Raw genomic sequence first — 25,904 nt, forward strand, 5'->3', positions numbered from 1 at the left:
TCTATATGACTGTCCTGTCCTCATTATTTACCACTCTCCCAGTCTTCGTGTCACCCACAACATTTATCAGCAGTGATTTTATATGTACTTCTATCTACATCACTGATGAAAATGTTGTTATCATTTAAATTAGCACCCACAGCATGCTCCACATTATACACACATATAAGAAGACTCATTCTTTCCCTAAAAAGATTAAAATGGTACTTGTCCTCTCACAGCCTAATGCTCTCACTTTTGCAATGTAGCGGTTGTCTGTCTTCCAGTCACCCAGTTTGTAACAAACCCTAAAGAAATATCTCAGTGTGAGCCAAACTTCTCCTTCTTTGTATAAGAAACCTAAGGGTGTGATCCAGGAAGCAACTTAGATGCTTAAACTCCAGAGTTAGGTGCCTGTGTCTCAGTGCCCGGCACCACTGTGATTCATGAAACTCCTGCTTGGCTGCCACCTAACCCTGTGGGTACCTAAGCTCACTCATCATCTAACTTCCTTCTGTAAAAGTTCCCTAGGTGCCCAAGTATTCGACCCTGGGGCATATGCACTGCTGCCTCCCTTTAGGTGCCCAGGTGCCTATACTGTGTAAGCCCCAGAGTGATTCATGAATCAGGGGAAGACAGGCATTCAGCTGTCTAAGTCACATGCAAAGCCTAATCTGAGGCCAATAACTGTTCCACTGTGGATAAATACTTGAATAGTCACTGGGCCAGAGAGAAAGAGAGAGCCCAGTGGTTAGGGCATCCACCTGGGAGGAGGGGAGACCCAGGATCCAATCCTCCTGCTCCAATGACTCTCTCGTTATTTGTCCACAGTAGAACAGCTTCAACAGGAGAGATTGAGGGAGTCCACCACCATCAGAATCAGTAGCTGGGTGGCTAGAGCACCTACCTGAAAGGTGGGAGACCTCTGTTCAAATCCTTTCTCTCTTTCTGGCAGAGTGGGGACTTGAACCTGGATTGCCCATCTCCAGGTGAGTGCTCAACCAGTGGGCTACATGTTGTAAGTAAGGTGAGCACCACTGCCCCCTTTTCCAGCCATTTTATATGGAGAAACGCAGGCACCTAACTCATTACCACAAGTAAACACCTAAGCCACCTGATTCCAGGTGGCTGGTTTCTGTGTGTGGATCACTAGTGGAGATAGGCACCTATCTCTGAGAGAGGAGCAGGGTTTAGAACACATCCCTGTTGTCTGCATCTCCCATTGGCTAGCATAGGTGACTTCCTACCTAGCATACTGGCTTTTGTGGTTCCCATTCTTAGGCTTCTATCTTTCCCCATTCATTGTATAGGGAGCCCAAGGGCCTAACTTGGCTTTGTGGATCGCAGTGTTATTCCTGTGATTTTCAGTACCTAAAAGTTAAGCACTGCGATGCTGAGGGTTGCAACACCTAAGTCCCTTTGTGGATCCTGCCTCTACTTCTCACCTGCCCAGAAATCATCCTTGTATCTAAGGAGACAGTTTATCCATTATGTTATTTTTAATATGACTTAAGTTTCTTTTCAGCTCCCAACAGGTTTAGGAGGCAACATATTCTCTTTAAATACCCACTTCCACTATTGCATGCATACATATTATAGTCCTTTGTTCAACTTAACTTCTTTCATTCCACACGTTTGGAGACCTCTGCACATTGCCTAGGGAATCCCTTGGTGCTGAATGACTAACACAGCTGGTCGTACAGTTTATTCATGTAAGGCAAATTCACTTCATAAGCCAGTGGTGTCCATCTCAGTCTTTATGCAGGTGAAGTGTGCTGGGGGAAAAATTCATCTGCAACCCAGGGCCAGGAACATTTGCCCTGCATCAAGACCTCACACAACTCTATGGGCAGGAATTGCAGCCACTGGGTCTTCATAATTGCAGATCTCATGATGTCCTACCCTGGTCTATGCACAAATCCTTCCTGTATGCCAGCCTGTGTGGGACCACTGTGTAGATGCTCTTCAAATGCTGTGTGATTGTTACTAACAAAATTGTACAAGCACACACAAATGTCAGCATCATTCCCTAGAGGCCCCAATTCCCTTGTGCTAGGCACTGGACATGCAGGCTTGTCTACATTGCAATCAGGAAGTGTAATTGCAGCGTGTGTAGACATACTCAAGCCAACTTTGATCCAGCTATATTGCAGGTGCAGATTCTTATTGCTTAGTTAGTGGAAAGGGAGTGGGTTTCTCAGCCCCCAGGAGGTGTAAAAATGGTGTCGCCAGCCTCTCTCCACACAGTTCCAGAGTATCAGCCTGGAAGAGTGCAGAGAGGGAGTCAGTGTCGAGCTGCTGTATTGGCTGTATGCCACTCGGGGATTTCCCAGATAGCCAATTATGCCAACACACCACACCTTCGCATCACTGGAGCCATAGCCAGGGCCGGCTCCAGGCACCAGCTGACCAAGCATGTGCTTGGGGCGGCACCTGGTAAGGGGCAGCCAATCTTGGGGTGGCGGGGGGGCGCTCAGGGTTTTTTGGGGGGGGGGTTCAGTCGGGCGGCACTGGGGGTGGGGTGGGTTGTTTTTGTTTCGGCGGCTGGGTGCATGGGGGGTGCTGGGGGGTGGGATTCGGCAGCGGCGCTCCGTGGGGGGGGGCAGCAGGGCGGGGCGCTCCACGGGGCGGGGGGTTCAGCAGCGCAGCTTGGCGGTGGGGTATTTGGCGGTGCGGCGCTTATCGGGAGGTGTGTGTGGCGGCGGGGGGGTTCGGCAGTGCTGCGCTCCGCGGGGGGGGGTTGTTTGGCGGCACTCGGCGGGGGGGTTCGGCGGCGCTCCGCGGGGGCCTGAGGGGTGTTCGGCTGCGCGGCACTCCACAGGGGAGGTGTTCGGTGGTGCTCGGTGGGGGGGTTCAGCGGCGCTCCACGGGGGGGCTGGGGGGTGTTTGGCAGCGTGGCGCTCTGTGGGGGGAGGTGTTCGGCAGCGCTCAGCGGGGGGCTGGGGAGTGTTCGGCTGCGTGGCACTCTGCGGGGGGCTGGGGGGTTCGGTGGCACTCAGCGGGGTGGGGGTGTTTGGCAGCACTGGGTGGGGGAGGGGTTCGGCGGGGGTGTTTGGCGGGGGGGGTTGGTGGCGCTCCGCGGGGGGGGTGTTCGGCCGTGCGGTGCTCCGTGGGAGGCTGGCGGGTTTGGCGGGGGGGGGGGTCGGCGGCGCGGCGCTCTGCGAGGGGGGGAGGTTCGGCGGCGCAGCGATCCGCAGGGGGCTGTGGGGGTTCGGCGGCGCGGTGCTGAGGGTGTGTGTTATGGCGGCGCTATGGAGGGCAGCACTCTTTTTTTTTGCTTGGGGCGGCAAAAATGTTAGAGCCGGCCCTGGCCATAGCAGGGCCAAAGATCTGGCCAGTATCTTGTATATGAATACTTCCCTCACACCTCATTTTGGGGAAGTTCAGAACCAGCTGGAAACTTTGTCGCACAGGCACACATCAAGATAAGTAGATTAGAAAATCAACTAAAATGGCAATACAATTACGAAAACAGATTAAAGAGAAATAAAGGTAAGTTTAATTTGGAATGATCTGAAAATGTTCTCTAGTGTCTATCTCCTTATTTTAAAAGAAAGCTCAGGATTCTCCTGTAACTTGCTGCACGCAGTTACAGTCAGGTGATAATGAATGACATTCATTCAGGTTTCTCTTCTTGAAGGAGTTTTTCAAATTATGGGCCTTGATTCTGGTCTCACTTATACCAGTTTTACAGCGTTGTATGATAATTCCATTGGATTGGAGTGGAATCACTCCTGATTTCAGATGGTGTAAGTGAGAGGAGAATCAAGCCAATGTCTTAAGTTAGCTGTAGCTAATTGCTATTTTTGTTCATTCAGATTTTAATAAAATTTATATGTCATGAAAAGAACAACTCTCCTTGACCTGGAGGTCCTTGTGCCATTAATTACTGCATCACAGTGAAGACTGTATAAATAATGTTGTGTAAATGTCAGCATCTTTCTTTCTTTCCTCTAGCGTGCCATATACTGGAATGCTGTGATGACCTGGCCCAGGATATTATCAGCACCATAGGGCAAGCATTTGAACTTCGATTTAAGCAATATTTACGGTGTCCCTCTAAGATACCTGCTCTCCATGATAGGTGAGTAACATTGCAGTAGAATCTTTTCTAGTTCCTCAGTTTCCTTCACCAGCTGGTAAAGTGAGGGGTGAATCTATGGCTGTGCTGTGGATGAAACTGTCTTAGAAGAACTGGATTTTAAACACACTTTAAAACAGATTCCTGATAAATGAGTGAAACATGGTTTGCCTGATCAATGTGGATGGGCCATAATCATTTTAAAATCACGTTTAAACATGGCCTCTAGGATCAGCTGTTTTAAAATTATAATGTCCTGCCCATACTGGCTAGTCAAACGCTTGTTAGAGATCGAGACAGGTGCACAAATTCAGAGGTGATGTGTGCTATAGGTGATATATTGCACATCGCTAAGTGAGACTAAGGGAGCCTAAATTAGTATAATTTACATAGTGAGTGACCAGAACAAGTTGTAAATTACACCAGCTAAGAGTCATCTCTATATTTGGCCCCAGGTCAAAGCACTATTTTAAGCATGGTTTTTAAATGGCTATGCCCTGGCCTATATCCACACTGAAGGTCTTTAAGCCATGTTAGCCTAAATCTATTTAAAATTTGTTTTTAAATCCAGCTTTATACCCAGTGTGGATGGAGCCTTGAAGTAATGCAAGTGGAGGAACTTCCCTGGAAGGTTGGAATCTATCCTTCCTTGAATGGTCATGACAGATTTTGGTCTGCTCGTTTTAGAGATTTTTCTTTTTGCTGCAAGTCATAAAAATCATCATAACCCTTACTTAAAGTCAAAGAAACAGGCTTTCTAAAAACACATACATAGAGGTCAGAGTGCCCCCCCATGAAAGAAGTGCACATGGAAGGGCCGAGTGGGAGGAAACCCTATGTGTGATTGTTCTAAAAGGGGAACTGGATTACCAAATTAACCTATGGTTCAGCCTTCACACTGATTTTCACATCCCATTCCCCCACCTCAGTCTCTGTCGACAGTAACATTTTTAGAAACTTTCCCACCAATGCTAGCACCATATCAGCTCCATTGGTGTGAGCAACATCTTGGTTGGATGTATTCCTGAGGGTTTCATCACATGACATAATCTTTAATTAAAGATTAATCTTTAATTCCCGGAGACTCCAGGACAATCCTGGAGTTTTGGCAACCCTACGCATAGTGAGTGTAGAATGCTACCATTCTGATTTGGAAGAATTTTACCTTCCCTTTGCACTGGTGTAAATGACAGCTTGATGTGCAGTGAAACAGAGAATTGGGCCTGTTGAATTCACCAAAGTCATTCCTGATTCACAGCAGGGTTATTTAGATCAGAATCAGGCCCCAAGACATTATGAAGGATACTTTTTTTTATCATCAGCCAATCAATCACACAAATAATACTACCAATAACATGGTAAGGTATTGTAAAGAAGTTTTTAATGGTTGTCATTAATAGGGGTATATAGGACCTGATCCAAAGGTCTCTGAAGTCAGTGGAAGGCTCCCATCAACTTCAGTGGGCTTTGGATCAGCCTCATTACAGGGGTGGAGTGCTGCTTGGTTCATCCTATTTTGTACACGTCACTTAATTGTCAAAGGGCTGGGTAGTATATGGCCCATGTAGCTAGTACTATAGCGCTTCGAGTGCTGCAAGATGAGTAACATAATCCCTTTCTACAGGATGCAGAGTTTTGATGAACCTTGGATGGAGGAAAATGGAGAGCCAGCAGAACATCCCTATTACAACAGCATTCCTAATAAAATGCCTCCTACTGGTGGCTTTATTGATGCTAGATTCAAAACTAGGATCCCAAATGCCGCAGATACTGCTCAGGTCAGTGAAATGTTACCTGCTTAGTTTCTTAGTCAATCAAAAATTTGAAAGCAGCATTTTATTTCCAGATCAATGCACTGACAATGTTAAATATCTTGGAACTTTTCATATATGGCTGAATTGTTCTGTGGCATTTTATTTATTGCTGCTTCATATTCATTCATGGACTTGAATAAGAAATGAAACATGGCTCTGTATTGTTTATTATTGAATTCTGGCTCACCCTGCAATGGGTGTGCTGGGGGAGAAGAGCCTGAAGATGTCCTCTTACCCATTACACCTGCTCAGTAGACAGGCAAAATCATAGCCTTCCAGATCACAGAATGCTAGGTAGGAGTGGTCACTGGCCAACATTCGTTGTCCTCAATAGGACATAGCTAAGTAACTAGGGAGGAACGATAAAGTCCCCACTCCCTGTTAACACACAGAAGGAAAGATAGTGTACACTGTTCCCTTTTGGACCAGCCCTATGGAGCTTTCTGAAAGCCCTAAAGACTGGACTGTAGAGTGATTTTTCCTCTTTCTCTGGCCCAATTAACATTTAATTATTCAATTATATAATTTCAGTGGAACAACTTCACTAAGAGCTCCTCATCAGGATATTCCCTTGCTCAGTGGTTAGGGCACTCACCTAAGAAGCGGCAAATCCCTGTTCAAATCCCTTCTCTTCATCAGGCAGAGGTGACTTGAACCAGGGGTCTCCCACATCCCATGTGCATACCCTAACCACTGGGCTAATGGTTATAAGAGAGGTTCTCCTCCTCCACGTCCCCTCTCCCATTGTTTTGTGTGGAGTTAGGTGGTCTCTGAGCACACCTAATGGATTGGGCCCTTCATGTTAGTTAGGTGGAGTAGTGCCTATCTTCCCCTGCTTTGTGGATCACTAGCAGAGCCAAGTGCCTCCCTGCAACCTGGGGTTAGGCACCTATCTCTGTGAGGGGGCGGGTCTTAATACCCATCCATTTTATCAGCATCTCCTATTGGCTAGATTAGGTGACTTTGTGGGTTGTTTTCTAAGCTGCCTATCTCTCCCCATTCATTGAATAGGAGCCGAGGTACCTAACTCAGTTTTGTGGGTTGCAGTGCTGTTCCTGTGATTTTTCTAGGCACCTAACAGTTAGGTGTTGTGATGCTCAATGTCACAGTTCCTAAGGCCTGGTCTACACTAGGCGTTTATGTCGAAGTTAGCGCCGTTAAATCGAATTAACCCTGCACCCGTCCACACTGCGATGCTATTTAGTTCGACATAGAGGTCTCTTTAATTCGACTTCTGTACTCCTCCCCGACGAGGGGAGTAGCGCTAAATTCGACATGGCCATGTCGAATTAGGCTAGGTGTGGATGGAAATCGACGCTAATAGCTCCGGGAGCTATCCCACAGTGCACCACTCTGTTGACGCTCTGGACAGCAGTGCGAGCTCGGATGCTCTGACCAGCCACACAGGAAAAGCCCCGGGAAAATTTGAATTTGAATTCCTTTTCCTGTCTGGCCAGTTTGAATCTCATTTCCTGTCTGGACATCGTGGCGAGCACAGCAGCACTGGCAACGATGCAGAGCTCTCCAGCAGTGATGGCCGTGCAGTCTGGGAATAGAAAGAGAGCCCCAGCATGGACTGATCGTGAAGTCTTGGATCTCATCGCTGTGTGGGGCGATGAGTCCGTGCTTTCCGAGCTGCGATCCAAAAGAAGGAATGCAAAGATCTACGAGAAGATCTCTAAAGACATGGCAGAGAGAGGATACAGCCGGGATGCAACGCAGTGCCGCGTGAAAATCAAGGAGCTGAGACAAGGCTACCAGAAGACCAAAGAGGCAAACGGACGCTCCGGATCCCATCCCCAGACATCCCGTTTCTACGAGGCACTGCATTCCATCCTCGGTGCTGCCGCCACCACTACCCCACCAGTGACCGTGGACTCTGAGGATGGGATACTGTCCACGGCCGGTTCCTCAGACATGTTAGGGGACGGGGAAGATGAGGAAGGAGATGAGGAGGGCGAGGCAGTTGGCAGCTCTCACAACGCTGATTTCCCCGACAGCCAGGATCTCTTCATCACCCTTACAGAGATCCCCTACGAAGCGTCCCCAGCCATTACCCCGGACACAGAATCTGGTGAAGGATCAGCCAGTAAGTGTTGTAAACATCTAAACATTTATTTTTAACAAAACAGGAATATTAACAATTAAAAGAATGGGTTGTTCATGATTAGTGTGCCCTAGGCGCTTAACGGTTTAGTAAGGGGCAGTGCAAGTTTTGAAAAGAAATCTAGCAATGTCCGGTTTTCAGTGATTGTCCTGCACAAGCCGCTCTACTGTGTATTCCCTGCTACTGCAGCTACAGTAAAATGCGGTCTATATGTGCGGGGATAGAGCAGTAATCCTCCTGGGACATCTCGATGAAGCTCTCCTGGAGGTAACTTGAAAGCCGTTGCATGAGGTTCTTGGGGAGAGCGGCCTTATTGGGTCCTCCGAAGTACGACACGTTGCCGCGCCACGAGATTATCAGGTACTCGGGGATCATTGCTCTGCACAGCAGGGCGGCATACGGCCCTGGTCTTTGGAGGCTTTCCCGGAGCATTCTCTCTTTGTCGCTCTCGGAGATCCTCATCAGGGTGATGTCGGCCATGGTGACCTGCTTTTAATTAGGTAGGGGAATGTTAGTGTTGGGACTGCTTTCCCGTTCCTTTACAGAACTGTCACCGCTGGTTTGCAGCCACGCGGTGGAGGCGGGAGAGGGGCAGCCGAAAGGGATCATTCCCGGGGACAGCCGCGAGGGGGTGGGACAGGGGCAGAGTTCCCGCTTGCCGGATTGCTGGCAGCAGGGACTGACATTGATTTAAATGTGAAATGAGGCCAGTGGTAATATAAAAGTTTTAAACTGCCACAAGTGTACGGCTTACCATGTCTGCCTGCAACAGAAATTCCGTTGTGCTGCCTCGCTTCTCAAATGTGCTGTTCAAGACCCCAGGCACAGAATGCGAAGGCCGAGAATTCGACCTTGTGCTGAGTGCGCATGTGAAAGGTGCTGTGCATGGTCTTGTTCACAGAGAAAGACTATGTTCTTTGTTCACAACTACATTTATCTTTCAGAGGAATTCACTCCCTTTTTCCCATTTCCACAGCCCCGTCTGCGACTGTCTCACAACCTAGCCTGGAATCACACTCCCAGAGGCTAGCGCGGATTAGGCGTAGGAAGAAGAGGACACGGGAGGACATGTTCTCTGAGCTTATGGCCTCTTCCCAAGCCCAGGCAGCACAGCAGACCCAGTGGCGGGAGAACTTGACCCGAATGCACCAAGCCAACATGGATCGGGAGGAGAGGTGGCGGCAGGAAGACCAGCAGGCGACTCAAACGCTGCTTGGACTACTGAGGGAGCAAACGGACACGCTCCGGCGCCTTGTGGATGTTCTGCAGGAACGGAGGCAGGAGGACAGAGCCCCGCTGCAGTCCATCTCTAACCGCCCTCCCCCGCCACCAAGTCCCATACCCACCTCACCCAAAGTGCAAAGAAGGAGAGGCGGCAGAGTCCCTGCTAACTCTCACTCCACCCCTGCAGAGAGCTCTAGTAGCAGAAGGCTCTCATTTCCCAAAATTTGAAAAGTTCTTTCCTTCCCGCCTGACACAAGCCCACGTCCAAGTTTCACCTCCCAATGCCATGTGTAGTTGATAATAAAAAATTCGTTTCTGTTAACTACTGTTTCAATCATGTTCTTTTGGAGGAGGAGGGGAAAGGGGGTTGGAAATTGGACAGGACAGTCTCCTTTGGCAGGGTACATAGTCGGGGGCAGGCACAGCAGCAGGGCACATACACAGTGCAGTGATGCAGTGACTAGTTGCCCCGGTTAGTCTGGGAGGTTGTTTTGATGTAATGTTGGGGGGGGTGGGTTGCTCTGTGACTTTGTGGCGGGGGAGGGCAGTTACAGATCTTAAGCGCCGGTCCTTAGACAGGATCACAGAGCCACACAGCATGGGATCTGTAACCGTCCTCCCCCTGCCACAAAGTCAAATAGACCTCCCATACACACAGTCCCGATCAGGAGGGGTGACAGGCTCCGTTGAAACAAGCATCCCACCGCAGCGGAGCCTGTCAATCCTTGAGTTTAGAAGCTGCATTCGCATCACAACACTAGACCCGCCCCGCACCACAGTCTGCGTCCCAGTTTTAAAAAATTCCCGCTAAAACAGTATTAAAGAAAACGGTGTGCTTTAACAAAGTAGAACTATTTTTATTTCGACACGTGTGTTGGAGGGGGGGTGAAGGGGGTATGTAACTGGATAGGATAGTCAACATTACCTGGGTAAAGAAACGGGGGCAGGTTTAGCTTCTCAGTACACAAACTATAAAATCACAGGTTACCCTGCTCACTCAGGAACTTTGCTTTCAAAGCCTCCCGGATGCACAGCGCTTCCCGCTGGTCTCTTCTAATCGCCCGGCTGTCTGGCTGTGAGTAATCACCAGCCAGGCTATTTTCCTCAACCTCCCACCCCGCCAGAAAGGTCTCCCCCTTGCTCTCACAGAGATTGTGGAGCACACAGCAAGCTGCTATAACAATGGGGATATTGGTTTCGCTGAGATCACAGCGAGTCAGTAAGCTTCTCCATCTCCCCTTGAGACGGCCAAAAGCACACTCCACCACCATTCTGCACTTGCTCAGCCGGTAGTTGAAGAGTTCTTTTTCAGTGTCCAGGGCGCCAGTATAGGGCTTCATGAGCCAGGGCATTAGCGGGTAGGCTGGGTCCCCGAGGATGACTATAGGCATCTCCACATCCCCAACAGTTATTTTGTGGTCCGGGAAGTAAATACCTTGTTGCAGCCGTCTAAACAGACCAGAGTTCCTGAAAACACGAGCGTCATGAACCTTGCCCGGCCATCCCACGTAGATGTTGGTAAAACGTCCCCTGTGGTCCACCAGTGCTTGCAGCACCATGGAAAAGTAGCCCTTTCGGTTAATGTACTGGGTGGCCTGGTGGTCCGGTGCCAGGATAGGGATGTGAGTTCCATCTATGGCCCCACCGCAGTTTGGGAATCCCATCGCTGCGAAACCATCTATGATCGCCTCCACGTTTCCCAGGGTCACTACCTTTGGCAGCAGTACATCAACGATTGCCTTGGCTACTTGCATCACAACAACCCCCACGGTAGATTTGCCCACCCCAAACTGGTTCGCGACTGACCGGTAGCTGTCTGGCGTTGCAAGCTTCCACAGGGCTATGGCCACTCGCTTCTGTACACTCAGTGCAGCTCGCAACCGGGTGTCACTGCGCTTCAGGGCAGGGGACAGCAACTCACAAAGTTCCAGGAAAGTTCCCTTCCGCATGCGAAAGTTTCGCAGCCACTGGGATTCATCCCAGACCTGCAGCACTATGCGGTCCCACCACTCAGTGCTTGTCTCCCGTGCCCAGAATCGCCGTTCCACGGCATCAACATGACCCATTGCCACTGTGATGTCCTCGGCGCTGGGTCGCCTGCTTTCTGACAGGTCTGTGCTACTCTCAGACTTCAGGACATCACCGCGGTGCCGTAGCCTCCTTGCCTGACTTTTCTGCATCTGCCTCAGGGAAACCTTTATGATAAGCTGCGAGACGTTGAGAGCGGCCACAACTGCAGCGATGGTCGCAGCGGGCTCCATGCTCGGAGTACAGTGGCGTCCGCGCTGTCAATGACTGGAAAAGCGCGCGAACTGTTTTCCCGCCGGCGCTTTCAGGGAGGGAGGGCGGGAGTGATGGACGGATGACGACAGTTTCCCAAAAGCACCCTCGACTCATTTTGTTACCCAGAAGGCATTGCCGGCTACACCCAGAATTCCAATGGGCAGAGGGGACTGCGGGAACTGTGGGATAGCTGACCACAGTGCACCGCTTCGAATGTCGACGCTATCACCGTTAGTGTGGACGCACAAAGTCGAATTACTGTCCTTAGTGTGGACACACACGCTCGACTTTGCAATATCGATTACAAAAATTCGATGCAAGTAAAATCGAACTACTCTCGTAGTGTAGACAAGGCCTAAGTCCCTTTGTGGATCTGGGCCTAGAAGCCTGCATAGGGATGCAGAGCTATTCTCTTGGCTGGCCTAGGCAACTGGATCAGGTGGGTCATGTTAGCTCCAACCCATGACATAAAAAAAGTTGAGCCTCTGTATGAGGCACAGGCAGCAGCAGCAGCAAATCCAGAAACAGCCAAGCTCAAGTGCATGTCCTGATAGAAGGTTTATTTAAAGAGATACCATTTCCTTATAAATCATATTTCTCCCTGTTCCTCCCTCCACCCCCTATTTTTATTACAGGGAACACCTAAGAATGCTATAACTGAACATGCTTAGGGAGGGGAATTTTTTACACATTTTTCCATTTGCTTGCTTTATGCAACTGATTTTTCGTATATCAGCTTTACTATTTCTCCTGTACAGTCACTATCCCCTGCTGTCTGTATGACTTTCCCCCTCCACAACAGGGGAGAGAAACATTTTTTGAAACAGGATACTTTGATTCTAACCAAACCAATTGGCAGAGGGACTCATGGGCAGGGGTAGCACCTAAAACTACTTTTACCTAGTTTTTAAATTGACTAATATTTCAAGCTGGTGGTGTCCCCTTAGGTTAACAGTAAAGGAAACCCCAGGAAAGGGTAGTTTGGATGCCATCCAGTTGTTTGTGTGCTGGATTAAGAACAGGGCACTTCCTTACAGGGCCAATCCTACTGTTCTCATTCAGGCAAAAATACAAGGATTGGGCTCAAAGTCTGTGCTCCTTCAAGCTGATCCATGAAGACAGGTCCCTGCACCTATATGGAGTCCCATTGACCTCAGTGGGGCTGAGCAGCTATAAGAGGCTGCCCATATAGACTCTACTGAAATCAGTGGGGCTCTGCTGGTCTGAGTGGAACAGCACTCAGCATCTGAGCCAAAGATCGTAATGTTGGCAGCACATCTCTATTTAATTCCAGAGATACCTTGTCTGTTGAGAACCCCCTCCCACCATACAGTCAGTAGGTACCAGTGAGTGAATCTTTCTGTTAATCCTTTTGAAGACGCTTGCTCATTCTTGTATTCTAGCACCTGTTTTCTGCAGCACATCCTCAATAGGTTGTCAGGGTTTGCCAAATAAAGAAGGCTGCATATTTTATAGAATAAAAACAGGAAGGAGTGAGGTTCTCATGAAGGTCACTCACACCATCATTCCCCTACACAAACACATTCAAGACAGAATGCTCAATCATAGTGTCATGCATAAGGAATGAAAAGAAGACTAGGTGTAAGTAGAACAGAACCGAACAAAGCCTCAAAGATGAACAGTGCATCACAGTGTTTTAAAGGAAGGAGTAGTTGAAGAATTGTTGTTTGTATGTCCACTCTAGTCGGCTGCAGCAGGAAGAGAACAAACATACTACCAGAGTCGACACTTCGGAGACAAATTCAGTGAAGACTGGCAGCATGCTCCTGTTAAACAAGGTGAGTTAAACTTTAAAGTAATTATACTTCTCAAAGGATATGTCTGCACTGTTACTGCAGGGTTGGTTTTGTTTTTGTTTTGTTTTTTTGTTGAGAGTCTCAGCCTGGGTCAACTGACTCAGGATCATGGGGCTTACCCTAAGGGGCTAAAAATGACAGTGTAGACGTTCCTGCCTGGGCTGGAGCCCGGGCTCTGAAACCTGGCAAGTGGGGAGGATTTCAGAGCCTGGACTCCATCCTGAGCAGGAACCATCTATACTGCTATCTTTGATCTTGCAGTGTAAGCCCTGTGAGCCCAAGTCAGTTGAGCCAGGCTCTGAAACACTGCCGTGTTTTGTTTTTTAGTGTAGACATTATATAGGCCCCAATCATAGAGTTGGATTTGATTGGGTGGATTGGGGCCATACAGTGAAAGTCTGATGCATGGAAATCTTGCAGCAAGACACTATAGTTAATTGATAGTTTATTTTCTTCCTTAAAGTGAGTTTTAGCATCAGTGTTTGTGAAAGGTATTGGATAAACAGCTCTGGGAACTGAAATCCAATATATATGTGTGTGTTTCAGAATATATATTGGATTGTGTGTGTGTTTCAGAATATATATTGGATTTCAGTTCCCAGAGCTGTTTATTTAATCACATTTGAAAACTTAGGCTTTTTTATATATGTATATATAAAAGCCTAAGTTTTCAAATATGATTAGTGATTTTGGATGCCCAGCTTGACACACCTTTAAGGGGCCTGATTTTCAGGAGGTGGGTGCTCAGCACTTTCTGAAAATCTGACCTCTTGAAGGTGTCTCCAGGTGGGTCCTACAAATCAAATCAGGCAACCAAAATCAGTAGTTACTTCTGACAATGTAGGTCTGTGTGTGTGAGTTATACCCAGGGTACATTCTGCACTGATGTATAGCTGTGACACCCAGGCTTTCTAACCTTTACACTGCTTTGCTGTTGCCTCCACTCCTGGACTGCTCACAGCCAACCTCCACCCTAAACCTCACTTTGCGGCCAGCATTTATAATGGTGATAAATATATTTAAAAGTGTTTTTAATTGGGGGGGGGGGGTTGCACTCAGATGCTAGCTATGTGAAAGGGGTCACCAGTACAAAAGTTTGAGAACCGCTGCTCTAGCATGTAAGTCACTCCGAGCTATGTCTGTGTGCACTTGCAACCTGCTGGTCACACTCAGGCTTTCACTAACCTGATTTACACTGGAAGGTGACCTCAGCACACTTCCAGTCCCGGACTTTTCCCCAGAACTGTACATCTTCTACTGCCCACTCCTCTCCTGGACAATACAAGCTAATATAAAGTCTGCCATTTTATTAATAGAAATGATATACACATATATAGTTATCTCAAATGGAGTTTCCCAAACACTTCAATTCAAACACACTGGTCTAGATAAAACAATAAAACAAGTTTATTAACTACAAAGAGATAGAGGAAGAGATTTTAAGTGAATACAAGTAATGAGGCATAAAATGGTTACAAGAGAAATAAAGATAAAACGCAACTAGTGCCTAACTTAACAAACTATGTTACATTCAAAGCAAAGTTTCTGTCACCACGTGCTCTCAATAGTCTTGCTGGGCAAATTTCTAGACCAGGGCCCCCGTCTTCTGTGTAACGGCTGCTTCCTTTGTCCTTCTGGTGCAGTCAATCGATGGACAGAGAGTAAGAGGAGGAGGAGGGGTGTCATTTTTATAGTCACTCCCCATCTTAGAAATGTTTCCAGCTGAGATTCAGGAGACAAAAAGTCTAAGGGTATTATATCTCCTGCTGGTTTTCCCACCCCTTGGAACGCCCTTTGTTTTCTGCTTAAATGCAAATTAAGCAGAGCACACATTCTTTTGTTTGAGACAGACCTGTTTGCCATTTTCTGTTTGGACAGGGCTGTGGTTTGGAACATGTGTTAATAACACTGTACAGTGGAATTTTATATACAATGTTGTTCAGGACAATTATTGACCAGTAAATTATGAGTTTTTAAAGGATACCTTACAAGGCATACTTTGTACAAAGATTATTACAGCAATGGTCAAAGGGTGAATACAGGGGTACAGGCCATCACAGTGTCAGTGCATGCACGTATGTGCATCTATGAGCTGAGTTGAGCAAATTATTTGTAAAAAATAATTGATTTCTAAAATTTTCCTGTTTTGCTTTTTGTGAACGTCATGAGCAAATCATAATATTCTGAAATATATTCATTATTCAGAATTTTTTTGCATGTCTTCATGAAATTTCACCCTCATTTGGCTAGTTTGCAGTATTGTTTCAGCTATTTGATATTTAAATTTCAAAACTGATGCTGTGTTGTTTGGTTACCTAAATCAGATTAGCTTACTTCAGTTCTCTGATCGCATGACATAGGTAACTAACCAACGCTGCCCCAGTTTTGAATATTCCAATCAAATCAGCCAGTAGTCAGGCTTAAAATTCACTTTCCTCCTGTATTTGTGCTAGTAAACAATAGGCAGAAAGTGAAGACAAAAGGACCATGAATGCAGTCAAATCAAAATCCGTTTTGAATTTGAATGACTATTTGAGAATGATTTTTCCACTGTGCCAAGCTCTAATAGACAGGCATGTTGTTTGTCTTTTCATCTCTCTTTCCAGAGACTGTTGAGTTTGCACTTTGGTTAGTGACACCTCCTATGTTTATTCTAAACAATACTGCTTTATCCTTCCTAATGCTATGTTAAAGAGAATTTTTGAATTTTCCAGGGTCCTTGGACATTTACAGCGTGCCAGAAGGGAAGCCTCAGGTAACCCCAACAGGAGAGGTGCCAGCTTATGTGAACACCCAACATATAAACATGGAAGCTCTACTTGCACTTCAGGCAGATGCTGAAAGTGCATTCAGTGGAACAAAAGAGTGTACCAAAGACAGCAGTCCAAGAAAAGATCTGTTTGATATGAGTGAGTTCCCTTTTAACTCTCACCTCTAATGACAGATCCTACATACTTAGTCTTTTATTTTGGACCAACAGAATTGCCAGTTATTCATTCCTAAAATGGTTTGAATTAATGAAGGTGATCCATATCTTTCTGAGTTTGAAATTATGAGTGCTTATAGTTTTGAAGCTAAATCAGGGTAAAAGGTGTTAACCTGCATCTACACTAGGAAGAAGGTTGGAATTTGGTAACATGTGTTAGCTCACACTGATCTAACCTAGATTTCTTTTCCTAATTTAGGATGTAGACTCATGAGTTTATCATAGTATGTAATTAAACATCAGGGATCTTTGTTAAATTAATACTCTGTTTTGAAAAGAGAGCAGATATCTGTGTAATATATGTGACTATGCAGATTATGCAGTTTATTTAAAATGAAGTCCTCCTAACTTCATGGGGAGGGATAGCTCAGTGGTTTGAGCATTGACCTGCTGAACCCAGGGTTGTAAATTCAATCCCTGAAGGGGCCATTTAGGGATCTGGGGCAAAAATCTGTCTGGGGATTAGTCCTGCTCTGAGCAGGGGGTTGGACTAGATGACCTCCTGAGGTCCCTTCCAACCCTGATATTCTATGATTCTAACTGGCTAGACAATAAGAGAGCCCTGATCCTGTCCAGAACATACAAATACCTACAAATATGTGACCCTTAGCAATTAGTCAAAATTGTCTCTGATTTTTAATATATTTGTTTACAAACAATATTCTCTATGTTCTTAATATATTATATAAACTAGTGGGACTAGTAATACACCATACTGTGTTTGTTCTTCTTAAGGATAAATGGAAGTGGCTATTACAAGAAAATAAACCAGGGTTAAAATGACCAGAATTGTATTTTTTTGTAATGCAGTTTACCTGTGAGTGATCTTGCACTTGTTTCTGTGCCTGTAACCAGAACCTTTTGAAGATGCTCTCAAGAACCAGGCCACTGGGCCTGCGCTGAATAAGGCTCCCTCGGTCGAGTGTACCAGTCCTCCATTACCCAGAGCAGCTAACTGCACTATAATGAACGAGCTGAATACAGAGCCTTGGTATCAAGGAGAGATGAGTAGGAAAGAGGCAGAACAGCTGTTAAAGAAATGTGGAGACTTCCTGGTCAGGAAAAGCACCACAAATCCAGGCTCCTATGTGCTGACTGGTATGCACAATAGACAAGCCAAACATCTTCTTTTAGTGGATCCGGAAGGAACTGTAAGTGTTGACTCCTGAATGAGAGTAAAAAAGAGTCAGACTCTATATATTTTCTGTAAGCCAGAAAATGAAACCTATTTATAACAATTATTTGTTATTACAGGCATTTGTAAGGTTCCCATCACCTAACCTTAAATCTCAACTCACGACGCTTAGCTGAAGAACTGCTGCAGCATTTCTACATGGCGAGGTAGCTCTGAGGCCACTTCCTCTAGTCTAGTCCTCAGTGCAATACAGGGGCAGTCAAAGGTATTAAGTTACTTTTGTGGCCCCCAGATCCCAGGGCTGTCTGGGGAGCAGTCTGGTCCCTCGCATTAGTTAGAACTGCCTTTGCACTGCTCTTATTTCCACCCAGCTGCCTGAGGCCCCAATGAGTTGTTCTGATAAGAGTGATCTCCAGAGCATAGGGGCGTGACTTCCTTCTCTGGGAATAGGCTCTCACTCAGGCCTGGGAGAGAAATGGCATATTCTGTCTCTTTGCTACCTGAGGATTCCCTTAGCTGGTTAAATTGGCTTTCTAGCAGCAGAGAAATATAAAGTAGCCAGAGCTGGGCATGAAAACTGGTCCTTGGTATTTTTGTAGCTGCCCATCACTGAAAAAGTAAGCAGATGACACAAAAATAGGGGGAGTGGAAAATAATGAAGAGGACAGGTCACTGATTCAGAGATATCTGGATCACTTGGTAAACTGGATGCAGGGCCGGCTCCAGGCACCAGCCCTTCAAGCATGTGCTTGGGGCGGCGCTCACCCGGGGAGAGCGGGGCCGCAGCCGGGCTCGCCGCTCTCCCCAGGCGCTCCGGCCGGCCGGGGAGAGCGGGGCCGCGGCCGGGCTCTCCACCCTCCTCCCGGCGCTCTGGCTGGTCGGGGAGAGCGGGGCTCGGCTGGGCTCTCCGCCCTCCTCCCGGCGCTCCGGTCGGCCGGGGAGAGTGGGACCCCGGCCGGGCTCTCCGCCCTCCTCCCGGCGCTCTGGCCGGTTGGGGAAAGCGGGACCCCGGCTGGGCTTGCCGCCCTCCCCCCGGTGCTCCGGCCGCTGGGGAGAGCGGAGCCACGGCCGGGCTCTCCGCCCTCCTCCCGGCGCTCCGGCCGGTTGGGGAGAGCGGGGCCCCGGTCGGGCTCTCCGCCCTCCTCCCGGCGCTCCTCGCCGGGGGGGGGGGGGGGGGGGGGGGGGGGGGGGGAGGGCGGGAGGCTTTTTGCCTAGGGCGGCAAAAAAGCCAGAGCTGGCCCTGACTGGATGCAAGGAAATAATATGTTTTAATACAGCTAAATGTAAATATATAATATATATATACATAGGAACAAAGAATGTAGGCCATACTTACAGAATAGGGGACTATATCCTGGGAAGCAGTGACTCTGAAAAAGATTTCAGGGTTGTGGTGGATAATCAGCTGAACATGAACTCCTAACGTAATGCTAGGGGCAAAAGATCTAATGCTATCCTTGGATGCATAAACCAAGGAATCTCGAAGAGGAGTAGAAAGGTTATATTTGGCACTGGTGCAACTGCTGCTGGAATACTGTGTCCAGTTCTGCTGTCCATGATTCAAGAAGGATGTTGGTAAATTAGAGAGGGTTCAGCGAACAGATGCAAGAATGATTAAAGGATTAGAAAACATGCCTTTCAGTGATAGACTTAAGGAGCAAAATCTATTTAGCTTAACAAAAAGAAGGTTAAGGGGTGACGTGGTTGCAGGCTATAACTCTCTTCATGGGGAACAAATATTTAATAATGAGCTCTTCAGTCTGGCAGAGAAAGATATAACATGATCCAGTGGCTGGAAGTTGAAGCTAGACAAATTCACTGGGAAATAAGGTGCATATTTTTAACAGTGGGAGTTATTAACCAATGGAACAATTTACTAAAGGTCATGGTGGATTTTCAATTACTGACAATTTTTAAATCAAGACTGGAAGTTTTTCTAAAAAATCTGTTCTAGGAATTATTTTGGGGAAGTTTTATGGCCTATGTTACAGAGGAGGTCAGACTACATGATCACAATTGTCCTTTCTGGCTTTGGAATCTATGCACCTGTGAAAGTTTGTGAAGGGGCTCCACTTGGTATGAGTGGGTGGAAAGCAACATATTTCAGTTCCCTGTTCTTAGTGGCTAGCCAGTTTGGCACTTAATACAAGACTTTCTATTCCTGTGTAAAATGCTAGTTTAAATCATAAGAATCAGAGCAACAGGTTCCTGACAAACTAGTGTATATGGTGTATATATACAGAAGGACCAATCCTGTTGGGCCTTACTCCTACTGACTTCAACAGAAAAGCTTGCAAAAGGCCAGCAGGGTTTGATTCACAAAAGCTTTGACTAGAGAAGGCTGCTGTACATGCTGTCATTGTATTTGCCACAGGAGGGCAGTCGAAGAATATTATTAAGATGTTTTCCATTATAACTGGATTACTCCTGAGGTTACTCCTGGGCTTGTGTCAGCCTCGGCAAGCCAGCGGAAATGAGTGCTGAATCTCTTTGACTCACTGACTGAAAGTTTACCAGTGTTTTGTGACCCTGCAGAAGGACCTTTTGGTTTATCTGCAATACGCATACAAATAGCTACCTCTTGAGTGGGGTGCCATGAGGATTAAATAGTAGGGTCCTATCATACCTTTAATGCACAAGCCTGCAATATGGCTGGTGCAGAGATGCAGTGTCCTGGCTGGAGTTCTGGTAGGCAGGGAGCATGGGGCCATTGCTACACAGGGGTGCACCACATTTTCTCTTCTGTGGCCAACCAGGATATTGGCCTCACATCCTTCCACTCCTTCCCCTTAAGGCAACATGAACCTGCTCCCCTCCCTGCATGAGAATCTCCTTTCATCACCTCTCTCCACTTGAGTCCATTTGTAATGCACCTCTGAGTCACAGTGGCTACGCTGCTTCCTCCTTGCTCTGGGGCTGGGGAAGTAGTAATTTGCTGGTGGTCTACCAATACTTAGCTAATTACAGCACTCATCCCCAATCCCACCCCTTTGCTCAGTGCCAGCCAGCAAGAAGTGATGGAAGAGCCAAGGATCCTGTCATTACCTTCCCAACATACCTCCTGCAGGTGAGGAGTAGTTGACATGTCTTACCTAGTATCTCCTACCCATCTGGGTTCAAGATCCATGTAACCTATGCAGAGATGGAAGAAGGTTCTGATTTCTGTAACAGGGTGGCCTGCCTCTTTAAGGGCCAGGAGGGATTGGGTCAGCCAGCTCTGTTCAGTTAGCCCCACTCCATTACACTTATGTTGAGTGTTTAAAAGGAGGAAAGCCAGTGGCTGTTTGCTGGCTGGGGAGGAGATTCCCTGAGCCAGAGATGTGCCTTTCCAAACTTGACTCTCCAGGCAGGAGGCCCTGGGAGTTGCTGCTTGACAGAGAGTGAGAGGCAGCTGCAGAGTTGCAGGTGGTAAGAGAGTGGCAGTTAGCAGGAGGTTCCTGCAACAGAGCCTTGGCCATGTGGGAGGGCTCAAGCCTGGAAGCCAGAGGCAGAGGGCTGAAGAAAGTTGAGGACCAGGGGAGTAGTAGAGGGGTTTGCCTGCTGACCTCCCAAGCTGGAGAATAGAGCGCACTGAGAGAGTGCTGGACCCTCTTCTGGGGAAGAAAGAACTGCAGATAGGAAGACCGGAAGGTTTCTTCTGGGAAGAGCAGAGACAGACTCTAGCTAGAAGGGGCTGGAGTGGCTACTTGATAAAAAGCAGACTGGGACTGAACAGGTGTTCTGGGACTGGCAGAGCTGAACAGGTATTGTAATAATAGAATGTATTTTGGGATTGAGGGCAGTTTGAATTGTTTATGTTAATAAACCCAGATGCCAAGAAGGGGTATTATTGGTCACAAGAAAGCCTCTAGTACAGTTATTGAATGAAGGGCCTTGACTCAAGGGAAACTGAGGCAGGGCACCCCCAAGTTCCCTGAAGCCAGAAGGGGGCACTCAGGAAGCAGTGGGCCCTGGTGCACTCCCTCTGTGTTCCGTTGTATAGGCTTGCAGTCCAAGTTACAATCTAGCCCCAGAGTTTTCAATACAAATGGAAATATATCCCCCCCCCCCATCACTTCCCTCATTGCAAAGCATCATTTTACACATTTCATACTTCACTTACTTATTTATCAGATTCTGGATGTCCACATAGAAAAACACTGATACTTTAGGGATGGAGGGCACTGTGCTGAGTGGCTAGTGTTTGGCTGTGTGCACTTATCACCGTTATCACCACCTACCCACACCCCTTGCCTTCCAACAACCACCATGGCTGTATCGCTTTTTCAAAATGCCTCACACACATTAAATAATTTAGCCTCACACAAATAAATATTATTGGGCTTGATTCACCCTTGTGTTTCAATGGGGGCTCCTGCACTTCAGAGGGAATTCACTGGGTGGGGAGTTTGCTTGTCCAACACTCGTTAGGCAGCTTTAAACTGCAGTTGAGCTCCAAACGAACAAATCAGCTCAACCTGTGAGAGAACTGGCCATGCCCTCTTGCCAGCCATCACCTCCCACCTTTGGGGTCACATTGGCCAAGTCAGGGCATAGGGGTCATGTGCATCTTGCACAGATGCAATTCTCTTCCAAGTGGATTTTTTGTCTTGCATGTCACTTCAGGAGCCATCAGCAATTTCAAGGACCTTGCTCAGTGAAGAGTCACCTCAAGGAGGTATTAACTGCAAGTTACACACCACTTGAGAAATTTGCTCCCATAGGAGCAGCTTGCCTATTTCTGTATTTAGACTTCACTGTGCTGGCTTTATGATTTGTGAGCCACTAGCTCAGCCCTTTGGCAGCTTGATTTGTGGCTCGTCATGAGTATAGCTAACAAAATGCAAACATATTGCAAGCCCGAAGAGGCCATTTTTCCACAGTTTGCATTTCTTAGACATACTGAGGTCCAAATTTTCAGAATTATTTGAGATAACTGTACATACAAACAGCACCCAACAGGTCATTTGTGTGCAAATTATTCAGGGGCCTTTTTTTAGGGCTTGTCTTCATTGCAGTGTGATCTTAAAGTCTAATTTGAGTGTTACCTCCAGCCTGACTCCCAGGTACACACACAAATCTCTAGTAAAAGTTAAGTGGTGTTTTAAATTTGAACTAACTGGCCATCAGGGGATATGGATGGAAGCTTGAGTGCTGCCGATGCTAGAGAGTGTTGTTTCACAATGTGACTGGTCTCATTTGAGTTAGGCTAACTCAAGAGAAGTTAACTTGAATGCAGATAACTCAAGCTTGCAGTGAAGACAAGCCCTGAGTTCTGAAAATATGGGCCTGATAGGTTACATAAAGCTGATGCTTCAAAGCAACTAATGGGAACTGAGGTTTTCCTCCTAGATCATGTTGCACTTGGAATGCTAGTTGGACTCTAGAAATCATAAAAGTCTGCAGACTTTCTTCAGCAGCATTATTGTTATAGGCAGAGCTGGTAGCACTGCTATAGTTAAGGTTACCTGGCACTTCCCGTTATAAGACCCTTTTACAACTTTGCAAAACTTCAACTAAATATGCTGGGTGTCTGCATCTGGATTTGTTGACCCCCAAATAGGGAAGAGACAAGAAAAAATAAATAAAAAGAGGGTATCTACCTCAGGATGATTTTTTTTTTTTTTTTTAGGAAAGTTTCAGCACAATTTGTTCAGCTGGTTTCTGAGCATGAGATTAGGCAAAATACATAGTTTTCCCCATTTAAAAAAAATCTTACAACCATCTGGGGCTCCTCGCTTTGAAGCAGGGACTTGAAATTTGGCAAGAGCTTGTCTATGTGTCAGGGATGTGCCTTTTGCTGTTCCTGTGAAAATCTGCCCCAAATTGGCCAAGTTATAAGCCTTTGAAAAATCTCAGTTCACACAAATGATGCAAGAGTCCTTGGGGGAAAAATAGTATTTGATCATGTAATTAAAGACTATCATAATGCATACACACAAGAGCAACCTTAAATCTGGCATTGTTTAACCTTTGAGTGCTTGACTTTGCAACCTTTTAGATTTTTTAGATTTTTTTTTTATTTAATCATTGAAGAAGCACAGCAGTTGTAAAGAATACTGGTAAAATGTGCTAGACCAGTGGTTCCCAAACTTGTTCTGCCGCTTGTGCAGGGAAAGCCCCTGGCGGGCCGGGCCGGGTTGTTTACCTGTCGCGTCCGCAGGTTCGGCCGATCACGGCTCCAGGCCAATGGAAGCTGCTGGAAGCGGCGGCCAGTACGTCCCTTGGCCCGCGCCGCTTCCAGCAGCTCCCATTGACCTGGAGCAGCGAACTGTGGCCACTGGGAGCCGCGATTGGCCAAGCCTGCGGACGCGGCAGGTAAACAACCCGGCTTGGCCCGCCAGGGGCTTTCCCTGCACAAGCGGCGGAACAAGTTTGGGAACCACTGTGCTAGACAAATAACAGGTTCCTTTCTCTGAAGAGCTTACAGTCCAAAGACACAACTGGGTACTATGCAGACCAGAAACATATACAGAGCCAAATACAGATAATGGTCTTTGTAGCTGGAATATTTCCTTGAGCAGGTTTTGAGACAGAAGAGAGGGAGGCCACTGACATCTAAGTAGAAGGTGCAGTATGAAACATGCAAGGATAGGACTAGGTTCTGCTACTTTTACTGACCTTGAGGGACACCTTTCTCTGGGATTAACCTCATTTAAATAAGTGAGGCTCCTCATGTGGTAATAGACAACTTGGGGTCTACTCAGGATGCAGCTGGTCAGAAAAATGGATTTTTTGTTGACAAACACAAAATATTTCATTAGTATTGCCTACATTTTCAGCAGACATTTTTTGCTTTTTGATGAAAAACCAAAAGCCAAATATTTTTTCAGATTTTGGCACCAAAAAATGAAAAAAAAATTGGGCCAAAAATTGCCTATCCCCAGGAGGTTTGGATTTTGTTCGAAATGTTTTGGTGTTCAATTTTTCAACAAAAAATTGGAAGTGTTTGTAGAGAGCAAACACTATCCAAAATGTTTCATTTGATCAGAGGATCAATGTTCTGTTGAAAAAAGTTGTGATGGAAAAATCTTCAGCCCGGCCTATTCAGTGTGAGTAAAGGTGGCCAATAAGAGAACAGGCAAAACAGAAGTTTGGAGAGAAGTGAGGGAGTAGGAGGTGAAACAACTAATTTGGAGATGACAAAACCTCCATTGACTCTAATGGGAGGCAGCTCTGACCCTTAAAAGTGTTTGTGTGTATGCGTGTGTGCGACCGCGCGTGTATGCAGATATAAAAGGAAAATATTTTGTCTTATTTTCAGTTAACTTTAGTTTAATGGTAAAGGAAAGATTGGTCCATATTTAACCTTTACTTTTCCATGCTCTTCTTTTAAGGTTCGTACAAAGGATCGTGTATTTGACAGCATAAGCCATCTCATCAACCATCATCTTGAGAACAATTTGCCAATAGTTTCCGCTGGAAGTGAACTCTGCCTCCAGCAGCCAGTTGAGAGGAAACAGTGACCCATGGTGACATGTTCAGCATTTGTAAGCTATAACCACTGCAGTGGACACTGCAAACCTGGAAACATGTACATTAAAAAATACACACATATATCTATCTATCACCAATATGTTTTCTTGAGCTTTAAAAAGCCCCATCCCGTACAGTACCACTTGACATTTCTTACTGCTCTATGCAGACATGAAGTATGATTAAAAACACAGATAGATTTCTTAAAATGTAATTTCAATAAAATTATTCTGAATCTTTAATGTGAATATTGACAGTGTACATACACACATTATACATAAATACAGTAATATATTTATATTTTTCAAGTCTGTCTGTTGAAGGTATGGAACTAATGTTCTGTGCCATGTGTTTTTAACTGAAAAAGATGCCCATTGTGATTGTTCAGATAAAAATAGAATTCAACAGTCTCATTTCCTTGAGAATACAATATTAGAAGTCTTATTTGTAATTTTATCTAATAAGCACAATTATGGTGAGAACACAGGCGGATTACATTGGTTAAATACCAGTTGAGGGGATTAAATTCAGTAGCTCGTATTCTAACATGGAAATTTAGCTTGAAACAATTTTTAAAAGCATTATTCAGTGTCACTGAGTTCAAAAGCATTTTCTCTTTTTGATGTCCAGTTTGAATTCTTATATGATGCTACTCAAGATATGTGTAACTTGCTTTGACAATGACTTGGTGTGATCTCTCCGTGTACAAGGTGTATGCATTTAATTTTTCTAACAATAATATAATTGAACTAATATTCTGCAGCTTTGATTTATTAAATTCAATACTAAGATTATTTACAAATAGTTCACTTCTTGTGCTAAAGAATTAATTGTTTTTGACTGCCAGTCACCAATGAGATGTCATACATTGATTAAGAGGGTTCAAACTGCTTGTTTTTTTAATATATTTGGTGCAAGATGCTTGTGGTTGGTCAAAAAGACACACAAAAAAGTTTTTTTTTTCTCATAGAACAATGACAAAAATGAATACCTAGAATGTTAGTCCATTTAAATGATCTAACT

The 25,904-nt window shown here is 46.1% G+C and overlaps 2 protein-coding genes across 5 annotated transcripts in view; both read left to right on the top strand.

The window, feature by feature from the left end:
* The window catches only part of SHC3 (SHC adaptor protein 3), an 84,560-nt gene extending 58,887 nt beyond the window's left edge, over window positions 1–25,673 (top strand). For all 4 annotated transcript variants that reach the window (XM_005307639.5, XM_005307640.4, XM_024101136.3 and 1 more), the window contains 6 exons: window positions 3,937–4,063; window positions 5,685–5,838; window positions 13,194–13,287; window positions 16,020–16,214; window positions 17,147–17,442; window positions 24,743–25,673. In XM_005307639.5, the coding sequence (XP_005307696.1) occupies window positions 3,937–4,063; window positions 5,685–5,838; window positions 13,194–13,287; window positions 16,020–16,214; window positions 17,147–17,442; window positions 24,743–24,871 (995 nt within the window). In that variant the 3' untranslated portion in view covers window positions 24,872–25,673. The remainder of the gene's footprint in view (window positions 1–3,936; window positions 4,064–5,684; window positions 5,839–13,193; window positions 13,288–16,019; window positions 16,215–17,146; window positions 17,443–24,742) is intronic.
* Window positions 7,387–9,527, top strand: LOC135984359 (uncharacterized). Its single transcript, XM_065599325.1, has 2 exons — window positions 7,387–7,963; window positions 8,958–9,527. The coding sequence occupies exons 1-2, from the start codon at window positions 7,387–7,389 to the stop codon at window positions 9,431–9,433; spliced, it is 1,053 nt and encodes a 350-aa protein (XP_065455397.1). The 3' UTR covers window positions 9,434–9,527.
* Window positions 25,674–25,904: the final 231 nt, after the last annotated feature.

This window comes from Chrysemys picta, chromosome 6 (assembly GCF_011386835.1).
Source record: "Chrysemys picta bellii isolate R12L10 chromosome 6, ASM1138683v2, whole genome shotgun sequence".
Classification (NCBI taxonomy): Eukaryota; Metazoa; Chordata; order Testudines; family Emydidae; genus Chrysemys; species Chrysemys picta.

Excerpts from the sequence above, each read along its gene's own strand:
- LOC135984359 (XM_065599325.1), top strand. The coding sequence starts at position 7,387 with ATGCAGAGCTCTCCAGCAGTGATGGCCGTGCAGTCTGGGAATAGAAAG. Across the intron at positions 7,964-8,957 it reads ATCTGGTGAAGGATCAGCCA|CCCCGTCTGCGACTGTCTCA; the intron begins GTAAGTGTTGTA and ends CCATTTCCACAG.